Raw genomic sequence first — 19,962 nt, 5'->3', positions numbered from 1 at the left:
ATTTCCACTATGCTTTCGAAGTTCTTATCCACTGGCTTCTCTGGGGTTATTAGGTTTTGCAGTAAGCCATAAGTTTTTACACCCATGGAATTTAACAAAACCAGTTCTTTCCTAGCATCTGGCTCTTCATTCGCCTTGCAGTACACCTCAATGCGTTCCACATATGTCGCCCAATCTTCGACTTCATTGTCGAACGCAGTGATACTGCCACTCTTCGACATCCCTGGGTGTGATTAAACTGTCTAAAATGGCGTCTTCCGCGCTCTCCCTTCTTCTCCGCTGGCACAAAATGGCGTCTCCCGCGCTTTCCTTTCTTCCCGCGCTCGCCCCTCTTCTCCGCTGCGGCTTCTAAAATGGCGTCTCCCGTGCTCTCCCTTCTTCTCCGCGGCTCAATGGCGTCTCCTGCGCTTCCTTCTTTTTTTTTTTCCACGGATGCTGTTCAGCCCTTGAGCCCTGGCTGCGCTCTGCGCATTCTCCTGTGCTTTACCCACTCTCTCTTTTTGTTTTCCGTCGACGCCGCTCAGTCTTCAACCCCCCCGGCTGCACCCTGTGCGCTTCACCCTCTCTCTTACCCCGTGGTCGGCTCCAGCCGCCGCTGTCCGGGAAGGGTCTGCGCTGTACCTGTTGCCAGTCTGTTGCTGGATCGTCGTGGCTGGAGAACCAAGCCCAGCCCTCAACAGCCTCCCCTGCGATGTTCACTCTCTGCCAGATGACTGGGCGGTTGCTCGTGGTCGACGCCCGTGCTTCTGGCCTCGACTTTCTTCCACCGTCTTCCCGGAGTGAATCCTTGAAAGGAAATGCAGAGTTGCAGGTAGATTCGAATCGACCTCATCGCCACTATTGAATCCGTTGATTCTTAAAGTATGATGTTTTCCAATAACTAGACGGAGGCTGTAAATTAACAATCAACAGGTGTTTACTGGAGGAGGGTAGTCTAAAGACTAACAGTACAGAGGCATGCTCAAGGCTTATATACAGGTGTGGTCACTGCCGGTACTACAGTATACAGGAGCAGTAAAAGTAGTTCTCTCTTAAAGGTACATGCACTACACAAACTCGTGTTTTATACAGGTTCATCATAATTTCCACACTTTTGTACTTTATGGCCGCGATTGTGCCGACCGCGGCAGGTCCAGGGCGGCCAGGGTCGGTGTTGCGGTCCCAGTCTGCTGCCTACTGCAGCCTGCTCTCTCCAAGTGATTTTATATGTTGATTTGGCTTGTTAAGCCCACCCTGCGAGGTTCCCGGACAATTAAAAGGAACTGGCCCTGCCATCTTCAACGATTTGTGCAAACATACCCCCAGGTCTCTCTGTTCGTGCACCTCCTTGAGGATTGTACCATTTAGTTTATATGTCCTCTCCTCATTCTTTCTAGCAAAATGTATCACTTCACACTTTTCTGCATTAAATTTCATCTGCCACATGTCTGCCCATTTCACTAGCCTGTCTATGTCTTCCTGAAGTATATCACTCTCCTTCTCACTGTTCACTATACTTCCAAGTTTTGTGTTATCTGCAAATTTTGAAATTGTGCCCTGTACACCCACATCCAAGTCATTAATATACATCAAGAAAAGCCGTGGTCCTAGAACCAAGCCCTAGGAAACACCACTGTATACCTTCCTCCAGTCTGAAAATCAACCGTTCACCACTACACTCTGTTTCCTATCACTTAGTCAATTCCATATCCATGCTGCCACTGTGTGAGATCAATCTACAGTATATATTAATCATGCATCTGTACACACTTCCAGTCTACAAAACCTTACTTCCTGTTCTCTTCTATTATAAATTCCTACATCTACATCTATAACAGAAACTACATATGTAAGCTTGTCACACTGTAATTACACTCTGCCACCACTACTGGCACTGTAGCACCTCAGTTCTCCATCTCCCAGCTTCTACTGCAGAGAAACTCTTCTGCTCCAAACAGCTCTACTTCTGTTTTTTTATTCGTTCATGGGATGTGGGCATCGCTGGCAAGGCCAGCATTTATTGCCCATCCCTAATTGCCCTTGAGAAGTTGATGGTGAGCTGCCTTTTTTGAACTGCTGCAGTTCGTGCGTTGAAGGTACTCCCACAGTGCTGTTAGGGAGGGAGTTCCAGGATTTTGACCCAACAACGATATATTTCCAAGTCAGGATGATATGTAACTTGGAGGTGACGGTGTTCCCATGCGCCTGCTGCCCTTGTCCTTCTAGGTGGTAGAGGTCGTGGGTTTGGGAGGTGCTGTCAAAGAGGTCGTGGGTTTGGGAGGTGCTGTCAAAGAAAAACAAGCCTGTTTCCCAAACTGCAGTAAATTTCACTATATGATTACAAATAATATAAAAATCGGAATAGGACTTTCAAATGAAGAGTATTACATTTGCACACCTTTGTTCAGTTATCCCCCCACCCTCTAACTCCACTTCACCCAAAGACTACATTTTATCTTAAATGTCCCATGTGCAACACCGTAGGAGACCAATACATATAATTTGAGAAAGATAATCAAGAAATATTTACAGTAAGTCCCCATAAAGATCAAACAGAGCCCATCTCCTGACTCCGTGTGAGTATGGATCAGGCTTACTTATGTCTCAATGCACTGGAATACTCCAAAAGGCCTCAGTGCAAAAAAAAAATACTGAGTTAGAAGGGGTTTCTCAGCTTTGAAGACATTTTAAATAGTGAAACACTCCTACTTCTGTTCTGCTTACCCAAATGAAATAGTAGGGGTATTGCTACTGAATCTACACATCAGTTTCAGAGATGAGGCAATCAATTCTAGCTATAAGCATCCATTGAATAGAATTGCTAAACAACACTGCACACACACCTGGACTCATTTTGCACTCTGGTCTCATCTGGAATACAAGTGCATGTTGTATTTGCACACAGCAGGCATAACTGGGCATTTTCTATTAGGATTGCTAATTAGATCATTACCACATGAAAAGCCTTTCTAAGGAGTTCTGTATATTTTGTACAATCCAGCCCCACTGGTTTGATTTCTTTCTATCCGGCTCTGGATTTTCTTTTCTTTCCTTCCCCCGCCACTGCCAAGATACATTTAATCAGAAAAATAGTTTGCACGAAGAGCTAATTACATTTAACTGGGTCCAATTACTAATATACAGTTGAAGTCATAATTGTAGCATTTATGTTCTCTTAGACCCATCCAAAAATATCAACTAATAATGAGATTGCTGTTGTCAACTCTTGAGAGAGAAAAAAAAGGTAATTGCTTGACAATATATGAATTGATCAAGAAAATCCAAATAGCAGTTTGAAAAACAACTTTTATAAACCTGGTTTGTTTCTAATCAAGAGAGATTTACGGATCACTGATCGCGAGCCAGACTTCTTAGCAAAGTGAATCATAGCAATTTACAGCACGGAAGGAGGCCATTTCAGCCCATCGGGTCTGCGCCGGCTGACAAAGAGCTTTCCAGCCTAATCCCACTTTCCAGCTCTTGGGGTTACGGCAGTTCAAGTGCACATCCAAGCACTTTTTAAATGTGGTGAGGGTTCCTGCCTCTACCACCCTTTCAGGCAGTGAGTTCCAGACTCCCACTACCCTCTGGGTGAAGAAATTTCCCCTCAAATTCCCTCTAAACCTGCCACCAATTACTTTAAATCTGTGCCCCTTGGATGTTGACCTATCTGCTAAGGGAAATAGGTCCTTTCTATCCACTTTATCTAGGCCCCTTATATTTTTATACACCTCAATAAGGTCTCCCCTCAGCCTCCTCTGTTCCAAAGAAAAAAAACCCAGCCTATTCAATCTTTCCTTGTAGCTAAAATTCCCCAGCCCAGGCAGCATCCTCGTAAATCTTCTCTGTACCCTCTCCAGTGTAATCACATCTTTCCTGTAATGTGGTGACCAGAACTGCACGCAGTACTCTAGCTGTGTCCTAACTAATGTTTTATACAGTTCAAGCATAACCCCCCTGCTCTTGCCTTTATTAGCCGAGGCATAGAATACAAGTATTCCATATGCCTTCTTAACCACCTTATCTATTTGGCCTGCTGCCTTCATGGATCTGTGGACTTGTACTCCAAGGTCCCTTTGTTCCGCTACACTCCTCAGTGTCCTACCATTTAATGTGTATTCCCTTGCCTTGTTAGCCCTCCCCAAATGTATTACCTCACACTTCTCCGGATTGAATTCCATTTGCCACTGCTCTGCCCACCTGACCAGTTCATTGATATCTTCCTGCAGTCTACAGCTTTCTTCTTCATTATCAACCACACAACCGATTTTAATATCATCTGCAAACTTCTTAATCATACCCCTTACATTCAAGTCTAAATCATTGATATATACCACAAAAAGCAAGGGACCTAGTACTGAGCCCTGTGGAAAAAAGAGCTCTAACTTTCTATTCGGTCTCCCTTCGACCTGCATTCAATGGAAGTTATTTATGGAGGAACAGGTGACCTTAGTGGAGTAACATCTAATTAGTCCCTCACAGGATAAAAAATAGTCATGTTATTTAGTTCCCATGCTGTATTGGTGGATTAAATACCAATTAAGATCTGAGCCTTCAGTTGCTAATAGGGACCTCTGGGGTTCACTTTCCTGAACACAGATCCAAAGGTAAGTAATGCTCCATGTTTTTCCCAGTTGCAGTTTTTCCGATTTCAACACTACAAGGAAACAAATGTAATAATAGAACATGGACATGCACAGCGGGAGGATATAGCTTCAATGTCCTGCTCCACTCACTTGCCATATGTCCGTATGCAAGCCACAATTTGCAGAGAGATACCTCCCTGAAATTGAGAGTGAAATATAACAAGATGTCCTAGCTACTGATGTTGAGCAGTAATGGTGATGGTCTTGGAGCAGACCATCTACGCACTCTCTCAGTGGTAGAAGGTGTGTCTCAGGGCAGGATCAATCGTTGATGGGTTTACAATTTAACCAATAGCTGAAACAATATACAGGTTTGTCACAATAAACATGTTTTATTCAGCTGATCCAAAAAAGGTAATGAAAAAATCTGCTAACATTAACCTAAAGAAGGTGCAATTACATAGGAAAGTTTTCTCCCTCCCAATCTTGGTATAAGTGACTTGCAAGACAACATGGAGTGCATGTCACGTTCAAAGACTTAATCAATGTTCTAATTCCTTTAGGCTGATCAATGTTTAATGATCAACTATTCTTAAGCAACACCCTGTAGGCGGTTTGGCGTGTGCCCAGTCAGCTCTGCCCCTGACTGCACCCCCCCTTGCGGTCAGACCTCGCTAAAACCTGGCGCTACGGGTGGTGGTCGCGGGACCTCCTGTTCCTCAACTGGGTCGCCCCTTGACACTACCTGTGGTGTTTGAACCGTTCTCCCCTCGTTCCCTGTGAAATCCGCCTGGCCTGCCTTCGGGCTTATGAGGCACACCATGCCCTTTGCCTTCCTTAGGGCCAGGCTCAGATTTTCTATCTGTTTCTTGCAGGGGCCATGATCTGCGTCTTCAAACCCCTGTTCGCTCGCTAACTTGTAAGCTGCCTTTACTTCCTTTACCTTCTCCTCCTGCTCCCTTACTTGTCTCGCTAGGCGGGCGTTCTTTTCCCGTAACCTCAACTCGTTACCCTTGGCGTCGGTGACTTGGCACTGTAGGTATTCCAACCTGGCCTTATGTTCTCCCATTAACTGAACCCTTTCCTGATTCAGGGCCTGCAATGCTACCAGTAACTTCTCCCCTGCTAGAGCCTTGTCCTGGATCTCCAGGGCTGACTCCTTTATCTCGGCTGCCTGTACCGCAACGAGCCTGTCCAAAAGCTGGACCTGCTTTTTGAAGCACATCAGCCAGACTGCCTTCTCTAGGGACTTCTTGTGCTCCTTTCCTTCTGTCCACTTAGCTGCGGCATCTACCGGACGCCCAGCCTTTAACAGAGTGGTGATCCACTTCTTTGTGATATTCACCTTACTAAACACATAATCAGAAATCCTTTCCTCCATCATGGTTTGCTCTTCCGAACCATTGTCTACTGTATCGCACTCCTGTTGCCGGTGTCCTGCCGTTGTCGCCATTTCTGTAGGGGGTTTGGCGTGTGCCCAGTCAGCTCTGCCCCTGATTGTCTCTGAGCGGTTCGAATCGCTCCCACACCCCCTGGGTTCTAGACACTGGACTTAGGTACAGGCAGCGATACAGAAAAACGAGTAGACAAGTGGTTTGGTGCAAGAAAACCGTAATTTTTATTAAAGGCAAAACAAGATCACAGTACTGAGAATTACTAAGATGATTACAGGCATATAAAAATAATACACTTATTTGGCAATGGGGAACACCCGGCACATCGAGGGAACAAACACATTAAAATCCCCCTATCCTTATCCCACCCCCTATACCTAGCTAGATTAAGCTATGAGAGGCCAGGGATTTATGCTCACCAATTCGAAACCTGTTGACTTTTTAACAGTTGTGAGTTTTGGGGTCCACTCTTGCTGTCCTTTGGGGTATGTTGTTGCCACTGTTCCTGGGACTAGGGACAGTGTCACTGGCAAGGCTTGGAAGCTAAGCAGAGCCAGGCCTGGTTAGTACCTGGAGGGGTGACCATCAGGGAAGACCAGGTGCAGAAGGTCACGGAAGGAGCCCCGAGGAGGGGCGGTTGGTGCGAAGGTCATGGAAGGAGCCACGGGAGGAGCGGCTGGTGAGCAGGCCTGGGCGGTGGGCTGAAGATTGTCGGAATGGTGGAAATGGAATGGCGGCGCGCACTGATGCAGCAGCTTTGCTTCTCCCAGTCATGGGAGCTTGCAAGATCACATTTCATTGTTCATGTACTTGTGCAATGACAATAAAGTTGAATTATTATTAATAATTACAGGGCGCGGCGATGGAGTTGTTTGTGCGAAGCACCCTCCTTTTCCTCAGTTAATGTCTTCGTCGAGTCGCGATGGGTCTTCTTCTTCCTCGGGCGGTTTGGTTGCTGACGGATTTTATAACGGTTGGGGCTCGGTTGGCGGTTTATATTGTCAATATGCTTTTACTACCCATGCTTTGAACGCCAACTTATTCTTCATTGACGCTGCTATCCATGCTTCAAACGCCAACTTATTCAGCAAACGCCAGCTTATAACTAGGCCATTTGTCCCCCAATGTGTCTTTCCAATGACCTTCTCTGCCTTTACTGGTTTACCGTTTTCTTCGTCTCGTCTCGTCTGCCCATTTGTGGCCCTGTATGTCCTGTGTCTTTTCGAATCGGGTCTCGTTCTCCTCCCGTGTTCGGCCCTCGGTGTAGTAATGGGCGTCTTTGGTGTTGAGCGGCGCGGGGAGCGAGAAGAGAGCCCGCCACAAGGCCAGGGCATGAGAGTCGAGAAGCAAGCCAGAGAGGCAAGAGAGAGAGCTTGGCTACCGGTGGGCCTACAATTATACCCAGTTCTTCATCCCTTATCTGCGCGCCAAATCAGGTCAGTCCTTTGTCTAACTTTTGGCGGGCTCGTCCAAAATGATTACAGCCATTTACTTTAACAGCTTTTGGGGCAGTTGTCTCCTGGTTTAATGGCTCTGATATCCTGGCTGTTTGTTATTTATTAAATTTAATTGTCCTTATCCTGGCTTGATGGCTACTGTGAGCTGTTACCGATTATGTATGCAGAAACTTAATGGCCTCGATTAGGCCCATTCTGACTTGATCTGTTCCAAGATGAATGAATGCATATTCTGTGTTTACCTAACTGTCTGGCTTCACAAAGTCTTTCACAGATTCATGCATTTTAGGTTTCGTTTCAGGTTTTGAAAAGTGCCTGCCTTTTTGCAGGACCTTGCTTTTAAAATCCTGTACTTTTGGTCACGAGGTTGCAGAAGCCATTTTGGGTACCCTTTTTTAAAATAACTTGTCCATACAGGGTCCCTTTATCCATAACTTTTGGGGAATGTGGGAATTTTGAGAACCCTACACCCACATCCCTGTGAATGGCCCAAGGAATTGAAATATGATCAGTGTTGTGTCATCGAGCACAGTGCATATTTGCGCAATCATGTTTTGGTGATTCCTTTTTTGGTAGATCCTATTCATCATTGCAATAGTGCAGTTTGAAATTCTGCACACAAACATCAGCAGTAGGGATGGCAGGGGTGGGGCAAATTAGCGTCTGAATCCCAGTGGATCTTTATTGAGCTTTCTACATTTCTAAAACAATATTCTTCTAAGATGTGCTAAAACACACTACCCTCACTTGGCTTGACAGATTATGTTTTTGGATGTAGTTCAATACACTTTCTAATTCAAATTTTCATCCAGCTATTCTCATTCCATGGTAATCTGGTTAATTAAATCTTTAATTTTTCAATTGTTCTAATGAGGAGAATCCATCCATTTTTCCTAATGCCCAGGGCAGGGAGGCTGCTTTCCCTGGTGTTCCAATGAGGTAATGCACTTAATTTTCCTGGCAGACTGGTAGTGGAAATTGATATTTTTCTTTCGTTAGTCTAATGAGGCTATGCCTGGGATCTCTGGAAGACTAATACCGGGGCTGTATATGTATGTAATGGTCTGCAGGATGAGCCTGACTATCTCAACAGTTTGGAAGCCTTACATGACTTTGATATTTGGCTGAATTATCCAAATTCCGAGGGTCCTGAATCCATGTCTTCTTACATAATGAGCAACCTTTTCAAATACTTCTCTGTTTTCCAGTTCTTCATGACTTCTGATCTACTGTCTCATGCTTAGATTAAGGAACAGTGGAGTTATTTCCAATATCCTCATGAGTTCAGATGACCCACTGTTGCTATGGCGTTTGTTAGATGGGGACTGAAGCAAACATGGCACAGTTTCATCAACTTCTAAGTTAGCATCTAATGTACTTACCTAAGGTAGAATGAGAGTCAGTGCCTTCGTGATACCTCACTGATGAAGACCAACTACATTGTTGAATGTTTTTAGCTTGAGGTAATATTTCAGAGGTCTTATGGGATAAGCCAAACATTCCAAACTTTTTAGCTGTCTGTAACATTTTTACAACACATTTAGTTTGCTGTTTATGTGGCAGGCATTTCAGGAACCTGATTTTTATTCTTAAGAAAAAATAGTGGACAAACTTTTCTTTCTTGGCATATATTTTTCTTTTAAAGTTCCCATGTTATCAGCAATATCTTATTCCCTCACAGCGCCCCAAGAGGGAGGCGGGGTGCTTCATGTAGCGCCCCGCTTCCCTCTTGGGGCACTACCACTCAATTTCGGTTGCGGGGGTGCTAATAGTAGCGCCCCGGCGACGTTAGAGCCCTAAAGGGGGCGCGACTCAATTTTTCGCCCTTATTTTATTATTGATGACCCTACTCGTCACTTACCTATACAATGCCTGGTTAACTGTCCCTTAGAAAATTGCAGATGTCAATAGCTATCACCTCACTCCCTCTCCTAATCCACTTAGTTGCTCCAGCTTTCCAGACCAAATCCAGCAGATCTACTTGATCTGCCTTTCCGATCTCCATCGCAATGTAAACATTCAGGTAGCAGCTGCTTGTGCCATCTACCACTCTGTTCGTGTGTTGTATATAGCCATTGCACTAAAAAGGCTACAGACAATGTTGTTTGCTGTAACACTGTCCTGAGCCAATCAACACTTGGCCTGTGTTCCTCGAGTAAAATCTACACAGGATACTTCTACCTGTTGTTCCAGTGGGTTGGCAGCTACAGTGCTCGAAGTGTCAGCCGTGGCTCAGTGGGTAGCACTCTCAAGCCTCTGAGTCAGAAGGTTGTGGGTTCAAGTCCCACTCCAGAGTCTTGAGCACAAAAATATAGGCTGACACTCCAGTGCAGTGCTGAGGGAGTTCGGCACTGGCGGAGGTGCCATCTTTCTTAGGTGGATGTAAAAGATCACATGGCACTACTTCGAAGAAGAGCAGGGGAGTTATCCCTGGTGTCCTGACCAATATTTATCCCTCTATCAACATAACAAAAACAGATTACCTGGTCATTATCACATTGCTGTTTGTGGGAGCTTGCTGTGTGCAATTGGGTGCCTTGTTTCTTACATTACAACAGTGACTACACTTCAAAAGCATTGGCTGTAAAGTGCTTTGGGATGTCCTGAGGTCATGAAAGGATCTATATAAATGCAAGTCTTTCTTTCAAGTATTGGAAGTTTATGGAAGATTCAAAGTTACTATAAAGAAGTACCCAGCCCACATAGGCCGTCACATTCTCCAAGCTCGGATGGTGACATTGTATGAAGAGGTCTGCAAGTAGAGATTTAAAAAATAAACTTTAGTCCTTCCCAGACCTCAGATGGTCCATAGGGCAGTAATAAAGTGACGTAATCCATTTATATTCTGGAATTTTTCATGGCACTTCATCTGCTTTGGAATCCTGACTGTTTATATATCTCAAGATTCAACAGTAGCTAGGCCTAGAAATTGTGTATAGCCTCGCTTGAGGCGTTAGAACTGGCGAAGCGCTAAGTTTATAGCCAGACGAAAGTTATCGCTGCCTGGCGAGATATTGGGTTGCATCGCCCCCAAAGGGTCTTGAGGCGCTAATTCAGCCGTTGCACGGGGCTCCTAAGGCGCAAAAGGTCAGGCGCTACTCAATATCGACGCGGACGGGCGCAGCGCAGGTGAACTCAATTACGGGAAAGCACGAGACCTACAGGCGCCGGCCGGCTCTTAAAGGGGTGGGTCAGTCAGACTGAGCTTCAACACCCAACGCCCTGTAGGCCTCAGATTCGGCGCTCGCCCTTGTCTGGCGGCACAAAGTTGATCATTATGGAGAAGGTTAGGCAGAGAGCAGAGCGCTTCAGCACTGAGGCTCTGGACCACTTGGTGGCTGCAGTTGAACACCGTCGGGAGGTCCTGTACCCGGATAATGGCAAGAGGCCAAATCAGAAGGCTTACCGACGATCTTGGAGGGAGGTTGCTGTGAGGGTGAACTCCAGCAGCATGGCGACCAGGACCCCTGTTCAGTGCAGGAATAAATTCAACGACCTCACACGGATCGTTAGGGTGAGTGATGGTTTACCAAACTTGTGCTTCCCTCCATCTGCAGCTGACTTCGGGCACCCTGCTGCAATGATGCGCCAATGGCCATCTGTCAGTATGCACCCATGGCCCTTTCTGGCCACACACATGGACAGATGTCTCAAGGCCTCATGTAAGGGCTCTTGCACAATGGGGGCATGCGAGGAGGTCTCAAGGCCTCATGTAAGGGCTCTTGCACAATGGGGGCATGCGAGGAGGTCTCAAGGCCTCGTGTAAGGGCTCTTGCACAATGGGGGCATGCGAGGAGGTCTCAAGGCCTCATGTAAGGGCTCTTGCACAATGGGGGGCATGTGATGATGTCTCAAGGCCTCATGTAACAGAACCTCCCCTTCTTTCCCCTGCAGTCCAAGATGGTGCAGATTCGAAAGGAGTAGCGTCGAACCGGTGGCGGATCTGCACAAGTGGTCACTCTCACGGATCTGGAGGAGAGAGTGCACCAGATACTTGGAGGACGTCTTTCTGGTCCAGTGACCACTGCATCTGCCGACCCCATTACCGACAGCGAGGGTAAGACTCTCACCTTTTCCACCTGTTGCCTTCCACTTGGTCCCCTCGCCAGCATGCATCCTCAGTGTGCAGCCATGTCAGAGCCTTGCCGCAATCTGGCATGCCTTTCAGCAAACCTGTCCTTCTGCTAAAGCCACTCTTCCACCTCCCACTTTCAGATGAAGCAGCACCAACTCGGGCTCAACGCGCTGAAGCTGCCAGTGCCAGTGCCACCGGAGGCGAGGACCAGGAGGAATCCGGACCAGCCGTTGCAGAATCCGGGGAGCTGAGGCATCTGCAGACTGGGGATAGTAGTCCCCTGGAGGGGAGGGCTGCGGCTCTGAGGATGAACCAGTTGCCGGACCAAGCGGCATGGAGCAACGCAGGGGGGATAGGCAAGTTCGGCCACCGTCTCCCAGCAGGGCAAGGCAGGTCGTCATGACTGCTGCACAGAGTGCAGATGAGGTCCGTCGCCTGGCAGAGAGGAGCAAACAGGCCCGGGTCAGACACACGGAGCTGATGGCTGCAGTGGAGAAGATGCCTGAGTCAATAGATTCATTGGCTAGGAGTATGCTGGACTTCGGGGCAACAATGGAGAGGACTCTGCAGGGCTTTGGCGCAACAATGGAGAGGACTCTCCAGGTGTTCGGGGAAACAATGGACAGGTCTATCCAGGGCTTCGGGGCCACAATGAACAGGACTATCCAGGGCTTCGACCCAACAATGGAGAGGACTGTCCACGGCTTTGAGTCGGCAATGGAAAGGACTGTTCAGGGCTTCGGACAATCCCTGGAAAGGTCTGTGCAGGGCTTGTCCGAGGCAGTGGAGCGGTCGGCTCCTGCCTTGTCCGAAGCCATGGGAAGAACTGTCCAGGCCTTCTCTGAAGCACTGGCACCTGGCACACAGGTCCTCACTGTTGCCACGCAGTCACTTGCTGGGCTCCTCCACAGCCAGATTGACGCAACGCGATGTCTCACTGCAGCCACCCTCTCTGCATCAGATAGGATCATCCCGGGCCCTTCCACTCCCGTACAATGCCAGGAATCCGTGGAGCCTGCGATTGTGGCGGATGAGCCGAGCCGCTCCCCTCAGATAGCCAGTGTGTCGTCCGACCATGGTGCAGGTGTCCTCTCTCGTCAGGAGACCATTGCACATGCCAGCGCTGGGACGCCTGCATTGCAGCTGCCACCACCTGCAGCCCACACTGCTTCCAGCCATGCTCAAAGCAAGCATCCTGCATCCGCACCCTCCAAGCCCAGAGGTCAGCCAGGCCGTACCTCAGGGGCTCCTGCGCGTCCAGACAGTCAGCAAGCGTCCCCCAGCCATGAGCCCGCCACTGGGGTGCAATTACGTAGGAGCAGCAGGGAGGGAAGGGGCCGGGCGCGAAAGAGAAGTCGTTCTCCCTCAAGGGGCCAGTTGTAGAGGGAGGTGCTGAGATGTTTGTTTGTCCAAATTCAAGGACACCCTCAGCTGCTGTTATAGTTGCAGATTTTTGTTGAGTTTTGCGGCTTGGCCAAACAGGTCACATTTTTTTTGCAAGTTATGGTTTCTGCTCACTTTATGTTGTGTAGCTGTAATGAAAGACTTTTGTGTCAATAAACAGAAGTTTCAATGTTGCTTGGTGCATGTGACTACTTTCAGTGATGCTGGCATGCAGAGGCCCTCAAACATCCAAAGTGCGCATGAGGTAAGACTCTCATCATTCCGCCACAGGGGTGTCGAGACGAGTCCAGAGGAGCCTCTGACGTATGGACCTTCCACTTTCAGCAGCCCTTCCATCTTCCTCCTCCTCCTCCTCCGCCTGCTCTTCCTCCTCCTCCTCCTCCTCCTCCTCATACTCCTCCTCCTCCGCCTGCTTGTGCAGGGTCCGAGGGAAGGTAATGAATGGATGCGTTCGCCTATAAAGGGCATCTGTCACTTGCCGGATGCAACAGCGGACTGCAGCCTGTGCGTCAGTCGCATTGTCCCCAATGGCTGACTGAAAGGATCCGTTGGCATAAAAATGGAGGCCATCAGTCAGTGTAGCCATCACGGACAGAGAGGTTCTGCAGCGTTCACGCGGCTGCAGATCCTGACCAAGCAGGTGGCACAGATCAGTAACAATGTCCCTCCAGATTCAGAGCCTTCGCTAACACTGCTCCTCCGAAATGTCAAGGCTTGTCACCTGCTGCCTAAGGACCCTCGCAGCATCCCGTCGGATTGGCCGACCTCGATTGCCCCTCCTCCTTCTGGCCAATCCCTGCCCTCTCTCCCGCCGTCTCTCTGCCCCTTCACAGTGTTGGGCGATGAGGCCGTCGCCCTCCGAACAAGCTCCCATTCCAATGCCAGTTGGTCAAAAGGCTTTTAGGTGTAGTGGTGCAAGTGCTTCGGACAGGGTTGAAGGTCCCAAGTACTGTGAAGCTCAAATCCCAGAACTCCGCTCCACATTAGCTCGCCAACTCTTTCTAGCAGCGATCGCAATGAGCAGGCCAAGTGGCAGAAGATTCTGCACTAGAGCTGTCCCCTTTAAATAGCGCCGCCCTACTCCAAGAAGGGCCTGTTAGCCCTCCCTCGAACTGTCACTAATAGCGCTGGGCGCTAAGGCTCCGGGCGCCACCCAATATGCGCTCAGGCGCTCCTAAAAGGTGATGCACACTGAAATGACGTCATGAGCTGCTTGCGCGCGCGGGTGCGCGCAAACACTTAGCGCAGGCACTAAATGTATAGTCAATTTCTGAGTCGGCACTATCTTCATAGCGTCCGCCCCAACATAGGGCTTCGCCCCAATTCTAGATCTCTTTAGGCGCTCAGCACCGGCGCTACCAACCCAATTTCTAGGCCTAGATGTCTACTTAAATAAATCTTGTTCTGGCAACCTCAGACCGAGAGATATGACGTAGAGAATAATGAGTAAAAATAATCTTTGCTTGACGTACAATACTGCTATGATAATATCTTGCATTCATCAGGGTAGATGAGTAAGAGGGTTAGCTTCGAGTTACATATTAATAATGTGAAATTTATTTCATAATCTAGTTGATTGTTAGCTCGAAGCAATAACAGAATAAATGTTACTGGATAGCTGCAGCTAGCCTCAACATTTACACTTAATTCACTGGCATCATGTGTATCACATATCCCTCATTAAAACTAACCAACCCTTGTTCTGGTAAGCCCAGGGAAGTCCAATATACAGAAAAAATGGAATATCAACCAAATGGAAAAGAATGTTATGATAAAATGGGGTGGGGAGCTGGCCCTATACTGTATACTGTATGTAAGCATTGTTATGTGGCTCAAGGAGCAATGGGATAAAAGTTTGTTCCTCTGCTGTGTCTATCATTCTAGATCTCAGCCATTTTGCTGCAAGGGAAGATGCTGAGGAGAGGTCTGGTGTATCCTTGCATAATGGAGGAAAAACTGAATGGGATGTCTCTACCCAAGTGTTCTTCTGCACTGCCTAAAAATTAGTCCAGAGTGATATTGACCATGCCCTGGACCAGGCTGCCTGCCCTGACCTCTGGGCCACAGGAGCTATATCACACCGGTAGCCAACGTGGGGAAGAGAATCAGGAAAAAGAGCAGTGCAGATCCTCATCAGTAATGAGACCCAGGGCGCGAAATTCGGTAACTTTTAACTTTTTGAAAAGTTAGCGCTTGGCGAAAGCCATTGAGAAATGTTGCAAAATTGGGTGTTTTCACCCCAGGAGTGAAGCAGGGCGTTAATGAGGCGCTAATGGTCTCAGTGGAGCGCTGCAGGAGGCGCTATTGCCAGAGCGCTATCCAATCTCAGCTGACTTGCGCTCAGCAATCAGCCTTCAAGCCTCGACTCGAGCTTATTCCAGCTCTTAAAAGGGGAAGTCATCTCTGTTGTGTCTGGGTATAATAAGATACAGACTGCAGCAGAAACGGTACAACAGGTGTTTACTCAACGTGGCTCACCGTTGAACTGACTGTACAGATTACTACTCAGGGCTATATACAGGTGTGGTCACTGCCGGTACTACAGTATACATGAGCTGTAAAAAGTAGTTCCCCCCCCTTAAAGGTATATACATTACAATTCCTCCCCTTTTAGATTAACAGTACCATAACACTCATTTAACAATTAAATATCAAACTAATTACAATGAACACTTTTAACATGCAACATTAGCTGAAAATAGTCTATTTATATATTCAGTCTTTGGGGAGGCCTCCTGATCCTTTCTGCATAGCGCCTTTCCCGAGTGTCTTGCCCTTGGTGCGGAGACGATTCTGGCCCCCTGTCGTCGGTTGGTTCATCAGCTTCCGATGCTACTGTTTCTGGGGTAGATGCGACCTGTACGTCGGGTTCATCACCAGGTACGTATGGGCGAGGCATGGGGTTGACTTGTTCCTGTGACTCTAGGATCTGGTCAGCATGGCGTCTCACGATGCTCTCCCCAACGTCCACTGTGTACATTAGTGGGCCCTGCCGTGTGTATATCGTTCCTGGCTGCCATTTTTCTGTTCGGTAGTCGCGGGCCAAGACTGGTTGCCCTACATTGAAGCTCCTTGTTGGCTTCTCATGGATGTGCTGGAATTGCTTACTCTCAACATCTCTTCGTACGTTTGGTCTGAGCAAATCCAGGCGAGATCTTAACCTTCGGTTAAAGAACATCATGGCTGGGGCCTGGTTGGTGACTGCATGTGTCGCATTCCGGTAGGCGAACAGGAAATTGTCCACCTTGTGCTGCAGCAGAATGTTGTCATTGTACATAGCCTTTATTGCCTTCTTAAAGGTTTGTACGAACCTCTCAGCCAATCCATTTGTGGCTGGATGATACGGGGCGGATGTGTAATGCCTTACCCCATTCTTTTTCAAGAACCTCCGGAACTCTTCGGACACAAACTGTGGTCCGTTGTCGGAGCAAATCTGTTCTGGCAAGCCATTCCTGGCAAACATGGTCCGTAGGACTGCAATAGTTTTCTCCGTGGTGGTGGGGGACATTTTGATGACCTCAGGCCATTTCGAGTGCGCATCCACGGCTATTAAAAACATTGAGTCCATGAATGGACCAGCAAAATCAATATGCACCCGTTGCCATGGAGATGAGGGCCACTCCCATGGGTTTAGAGGGGCCTGTGGTGGCGCATTTTGGACTTTCTGGCATCCTGAGCAGCTCTTGGTCAGGTCCTCGATTTGTTTATCGATTCCCGGCCACCACACATAAGCCCTGGCTAGGCTTTTCATTTTTACCCCTCCCAGATGACCCTCATGAAGCTCATTGAGCACTCTATCCCTTAACTTGGGTGGAATTACCACTCGGGATCCACACATCAAGGTCCCCGGCACACTGACAGCTGTTCTCTCCTTGTCGAGAATGCTGGCAACAGTGAGTCGCCATGTGCTGGCCATCCCTTCACCGTCAAATCATATACCCGAGACAGTGTTGGGTCATTTCGGGTTTCCTTTTCGATACAAGCGTTAGTTACCGGTAGGTATTCAACTATAGTCGAATGGAATATTTCGACAGGATCCACTGCTGATGCTTCCTCCGCAGTAGGCAGTGGCAGGCGTGGTAGCCTATCAGCATTTCCATGCTGTTTCGTGCCCTTATATTCAATCTCATAGTGGTGCGCCCCTAGAAAAAGTGACCATCTTTGTAGTCGTTGCGCAGTCATCACCGGAACGCCCTTCTTCGGATTTAAAATGGAGACAAGAGGCTGGTGATCAGTCAGCAAGGTGAATTTCTGCCCGTGCAGATAGTGATTGAACTTTTTCACTCCCCACACTAGGCTGAGGGCCTCCCTGTCAATCTGGGCGTAGTTACGCTCGGCTGAGGTTAGTGATCGTGACGCAAAGGCTATTGGCCTCTCTGAGCCGTCCGAGAATTTGTGCGACAGCACCGCTCCAATGCCGTAGGGTGACGCATCACATGCCAACCGAATTGGTAATGCCGGGTTGTAATGGGCCAATACCTCTTTCGATGTGATTAGTGTTTTGCTCTTCTGGATAGCTCGTCTACATTCGTCACTCCACTTCCATGGCACCCCAGTTTGCAGTAGGGTGTTCAGTGGGTGTAGTATTGTAGACAAATTTGGCAAGAACTTATGGTAGTAGTTTACCAGCCCGAGGAACGACCTCAGTTGTGACACATTTTCCGGTGCTGGAGCCTTGACTACTGCCTCAATCTTCTCTGGGGACTTATGTAACCCCTCTTTATCGATAACGTGGCCACAATACGAGATCTGTTTTCTAAAAAACTCGCATTTGGGGCGGTTAGCTCGGAGCCCATATTCCTGCAATCTAGTGAGCACCTGCTCCAGGTTGGCAAGGTGATCACTGTCATTTTCGCCCGTGACCAGGATGTCGTCCAAATAACACTGGGTCCCTGGGATCCCTTGCAGGACTTGTTCCATTGCCCTCTGCCAAATAGCCGGAGCTGATGCTACCCCGAACACCAGCCGGTTGTATTGGTAGAGACCTTTATGGGTGTTGATTGTGAGGTATTTTTTTGATGCTTCTTCTACCTCCATTTGCAGATACGCCTGGGCCAGATCAATCTTAGTGAAGCGTTTCCCTCCAGATAGCGAGGCGAAAATATCTTCAATCCGCGGAAGTGGATATTGTACGGTGTGAAGGACCGGGTTCACTGTTACCTTAAAGTCCCCACAGATGCGAACCTTCCTTGGTTCCCCAGGCGTGCTGCTCAATGACTTTTTCATCACAGGGACGATGGGTATAGCCCACTTGCTCCAGTCTACCTTGGACAGTACACCTGAATGTTCCAGACTCTCCAGCTCTGCTTCGACGGCTGGGCGGATCGCTTAAAAAAATTTGGGCTTGCATTTTCTTCAATTTTAATCGTCGCTGTCATGCCTTTTAGTGTTCCGAGTCCTTGCTGGAACACTTCTTTCGCGTCAGTTAGGATCTTTGACAGTCACCCAGGTGTGACGTCGTCATCCTTTTTGTCAGCCACAGTCAGTGCCTGTATGGAATGCCAATCCAGTTGTATTTTCCGGATCCATTCACGTCCCAGTAATGGTGGGCCTCCATCTTGCAATTCATACAGGTCTAGTTTTGGTGTTTCCTTATCGTTATATATAACGGGCACCCTTATTTTTCCTTTCGGGTAGACTTTTTGCCCCGTGTACGTCTTCAAAATAATTTTTGTGTCTCTCAAGGGTATGTGTGAGAATAGCCGCTCATAGTCCCGTCGGTTTATGACTGTTAGGGCTGATCCTGTGTCCAATTCCATCTTTACCTGGACTCCTGCTATCTTGAGAGTGACCCAAATGGTTCGGTGATCCTCCGTTGTGACAACTCAGTTCCCTGCTTTCGGAGTCGTTATCACTCTTTTGTTCGTCTGAACTATTCTCAGTCATCTTATGTACCTTCTTGTACTTTCCTTTGGTAGGTTTCTTATTGCTGGTTTTCTTTCCCGACCTGCAGACTCGTGCTATGTGTCCTACTTTTCCACACTGTCTGCACACTTTGTCTTTGAACCAGCAATCATTCTGGTCGTGTGTTGTTCTGCCGCAGCGATAGCACTTCTCTGTTCCATATGACATTTCATTTGTGCCATATTCTTGCGGTCTCTGTTGTATCTCTGCAGCGCCCTGTGCTGCTGCTTCATATGATACCGCAATGCTGAAAGCCTTTTCCAGCATAAGGTCCTTTTCAGATAAAAGCTGTTTCTGGGTTCCTTCACTTTGAAGCCCACACACAAACTTGTCCCTTAAGGTATCTGCCAGTCCCGCTCCAAACTGGCAGTGTTTCGATATTATGTGCAGTTCTGTTAAATAATCAGCATTGCTTTCATCCTTATGCTGGTTCCGTTTGTGAAACTTGAATCTTTCTGCTATCAGCAGCGGTGTGGGGTTTAAATGTTCCTGTAGTATCGTTACTATGTCTTCAAAACTCTTTTCCATTGGCTTCGTTGGGGTTACTAGATTTCGTAATAAACCATACGTCTTTGCACCCATTAAATTTAACAATACCGACGCTTTCTTGTCATCTGACACCTCATTTGCCTTGCAGTACACCTCTATTCGCTCGACATATGTAGTCCAATCTTCGACTTCATTGTCAAATGCGGTGATACTGCCACTCTTCGGCATTTTGGGTGTGGTTTAAAATGGCGTCTCCCAATGGCTTAAAATGGCGTCTCCCGTGCTTTCCTTCCTCCCCCGCTGCTGCCAACACCACACTCGGTGGTCCTCGTGGCAATGGCGGCGCCTCGCGGGTTTCTGCGCATCTCTCTCTCCCTCTCGCCGACGCTGCTCGGCCCCTGAACACCGGCTGCACCCTGTGCGCTCTGCCCTCTCTCTCTCTCTCCCCCGTCGACGCTGCTCGGCCTTTTGCTGTGCCGCTCGGTCGGGCTCTAGCCCGCCGCTGTCCGGGAAGGGTCTGCACACTACCTGTTGCCAGCCCATTTCGCTGGACCACCTCAACTGGAAAGCCAAACCTGACTCTCGACAGCCTCCCCCGCAATTCTCGAGTCTCTGCTGGATGACTGGGCGGTTGCCCGTGGTCGACGCCCGAGTCTCTGGCCTTGACCTCCAAT

At 48.2% G+C, this 19,962-nt stretch overlaps 1 protein-coding gene and 1 long non-coding RNA gene across 2 annotated transcripts in view; both read left to right on the top strand.

The window, feature by feature from the left end:
* The window catches only part of LOC147101210 (uncharacterized), a 52,276-nt gene that overhangs the window by 10,822 nt on the left and 21,492 nt on the right, over positions 1-19,962 (top strand). The window lies entirely within an intron of this gene.
* LOC147101211 (uncharacterized) lies at positions 10,410-13,338 on the top strand. Its single transcript, XM_085966715.1, has 2 exons — positions 10,410-11,473; positions 11,632-13,338. Exon 2 carries the CDS (start codon positions 11,825-11,827, stop codon positions 12,872-12,874), a length of 1,050 nt encoding a protein of 349 aa, XP_085822841.1. The 5' UTR covers positions 10,410-11,473; positions 11,632-11,824; the 3' UTR covers positions 12,875-13,338.

The sequence above is a fragment of the Somniosus microcephalus genome, chromosome 24, assembly GCF_052327205.1.
Source record: "Somniosus microcephalus isolate GS21.2 chromosome 24, FLI_Smic_1.0, whole genome shotgun sequence".
Classification (NCBI taxonomy): Eukaryota; Metazoa; Chordata; class Chondrichthyes; order Squaliformes; family Somniosidae; genus Somniosus; species Somniosus microcephalus.
The sequence above is the reverse complement of the archived record's forward strand: the minus strand, read 5'-3'. Positions and strand labels throughout refer to the sequence as shown.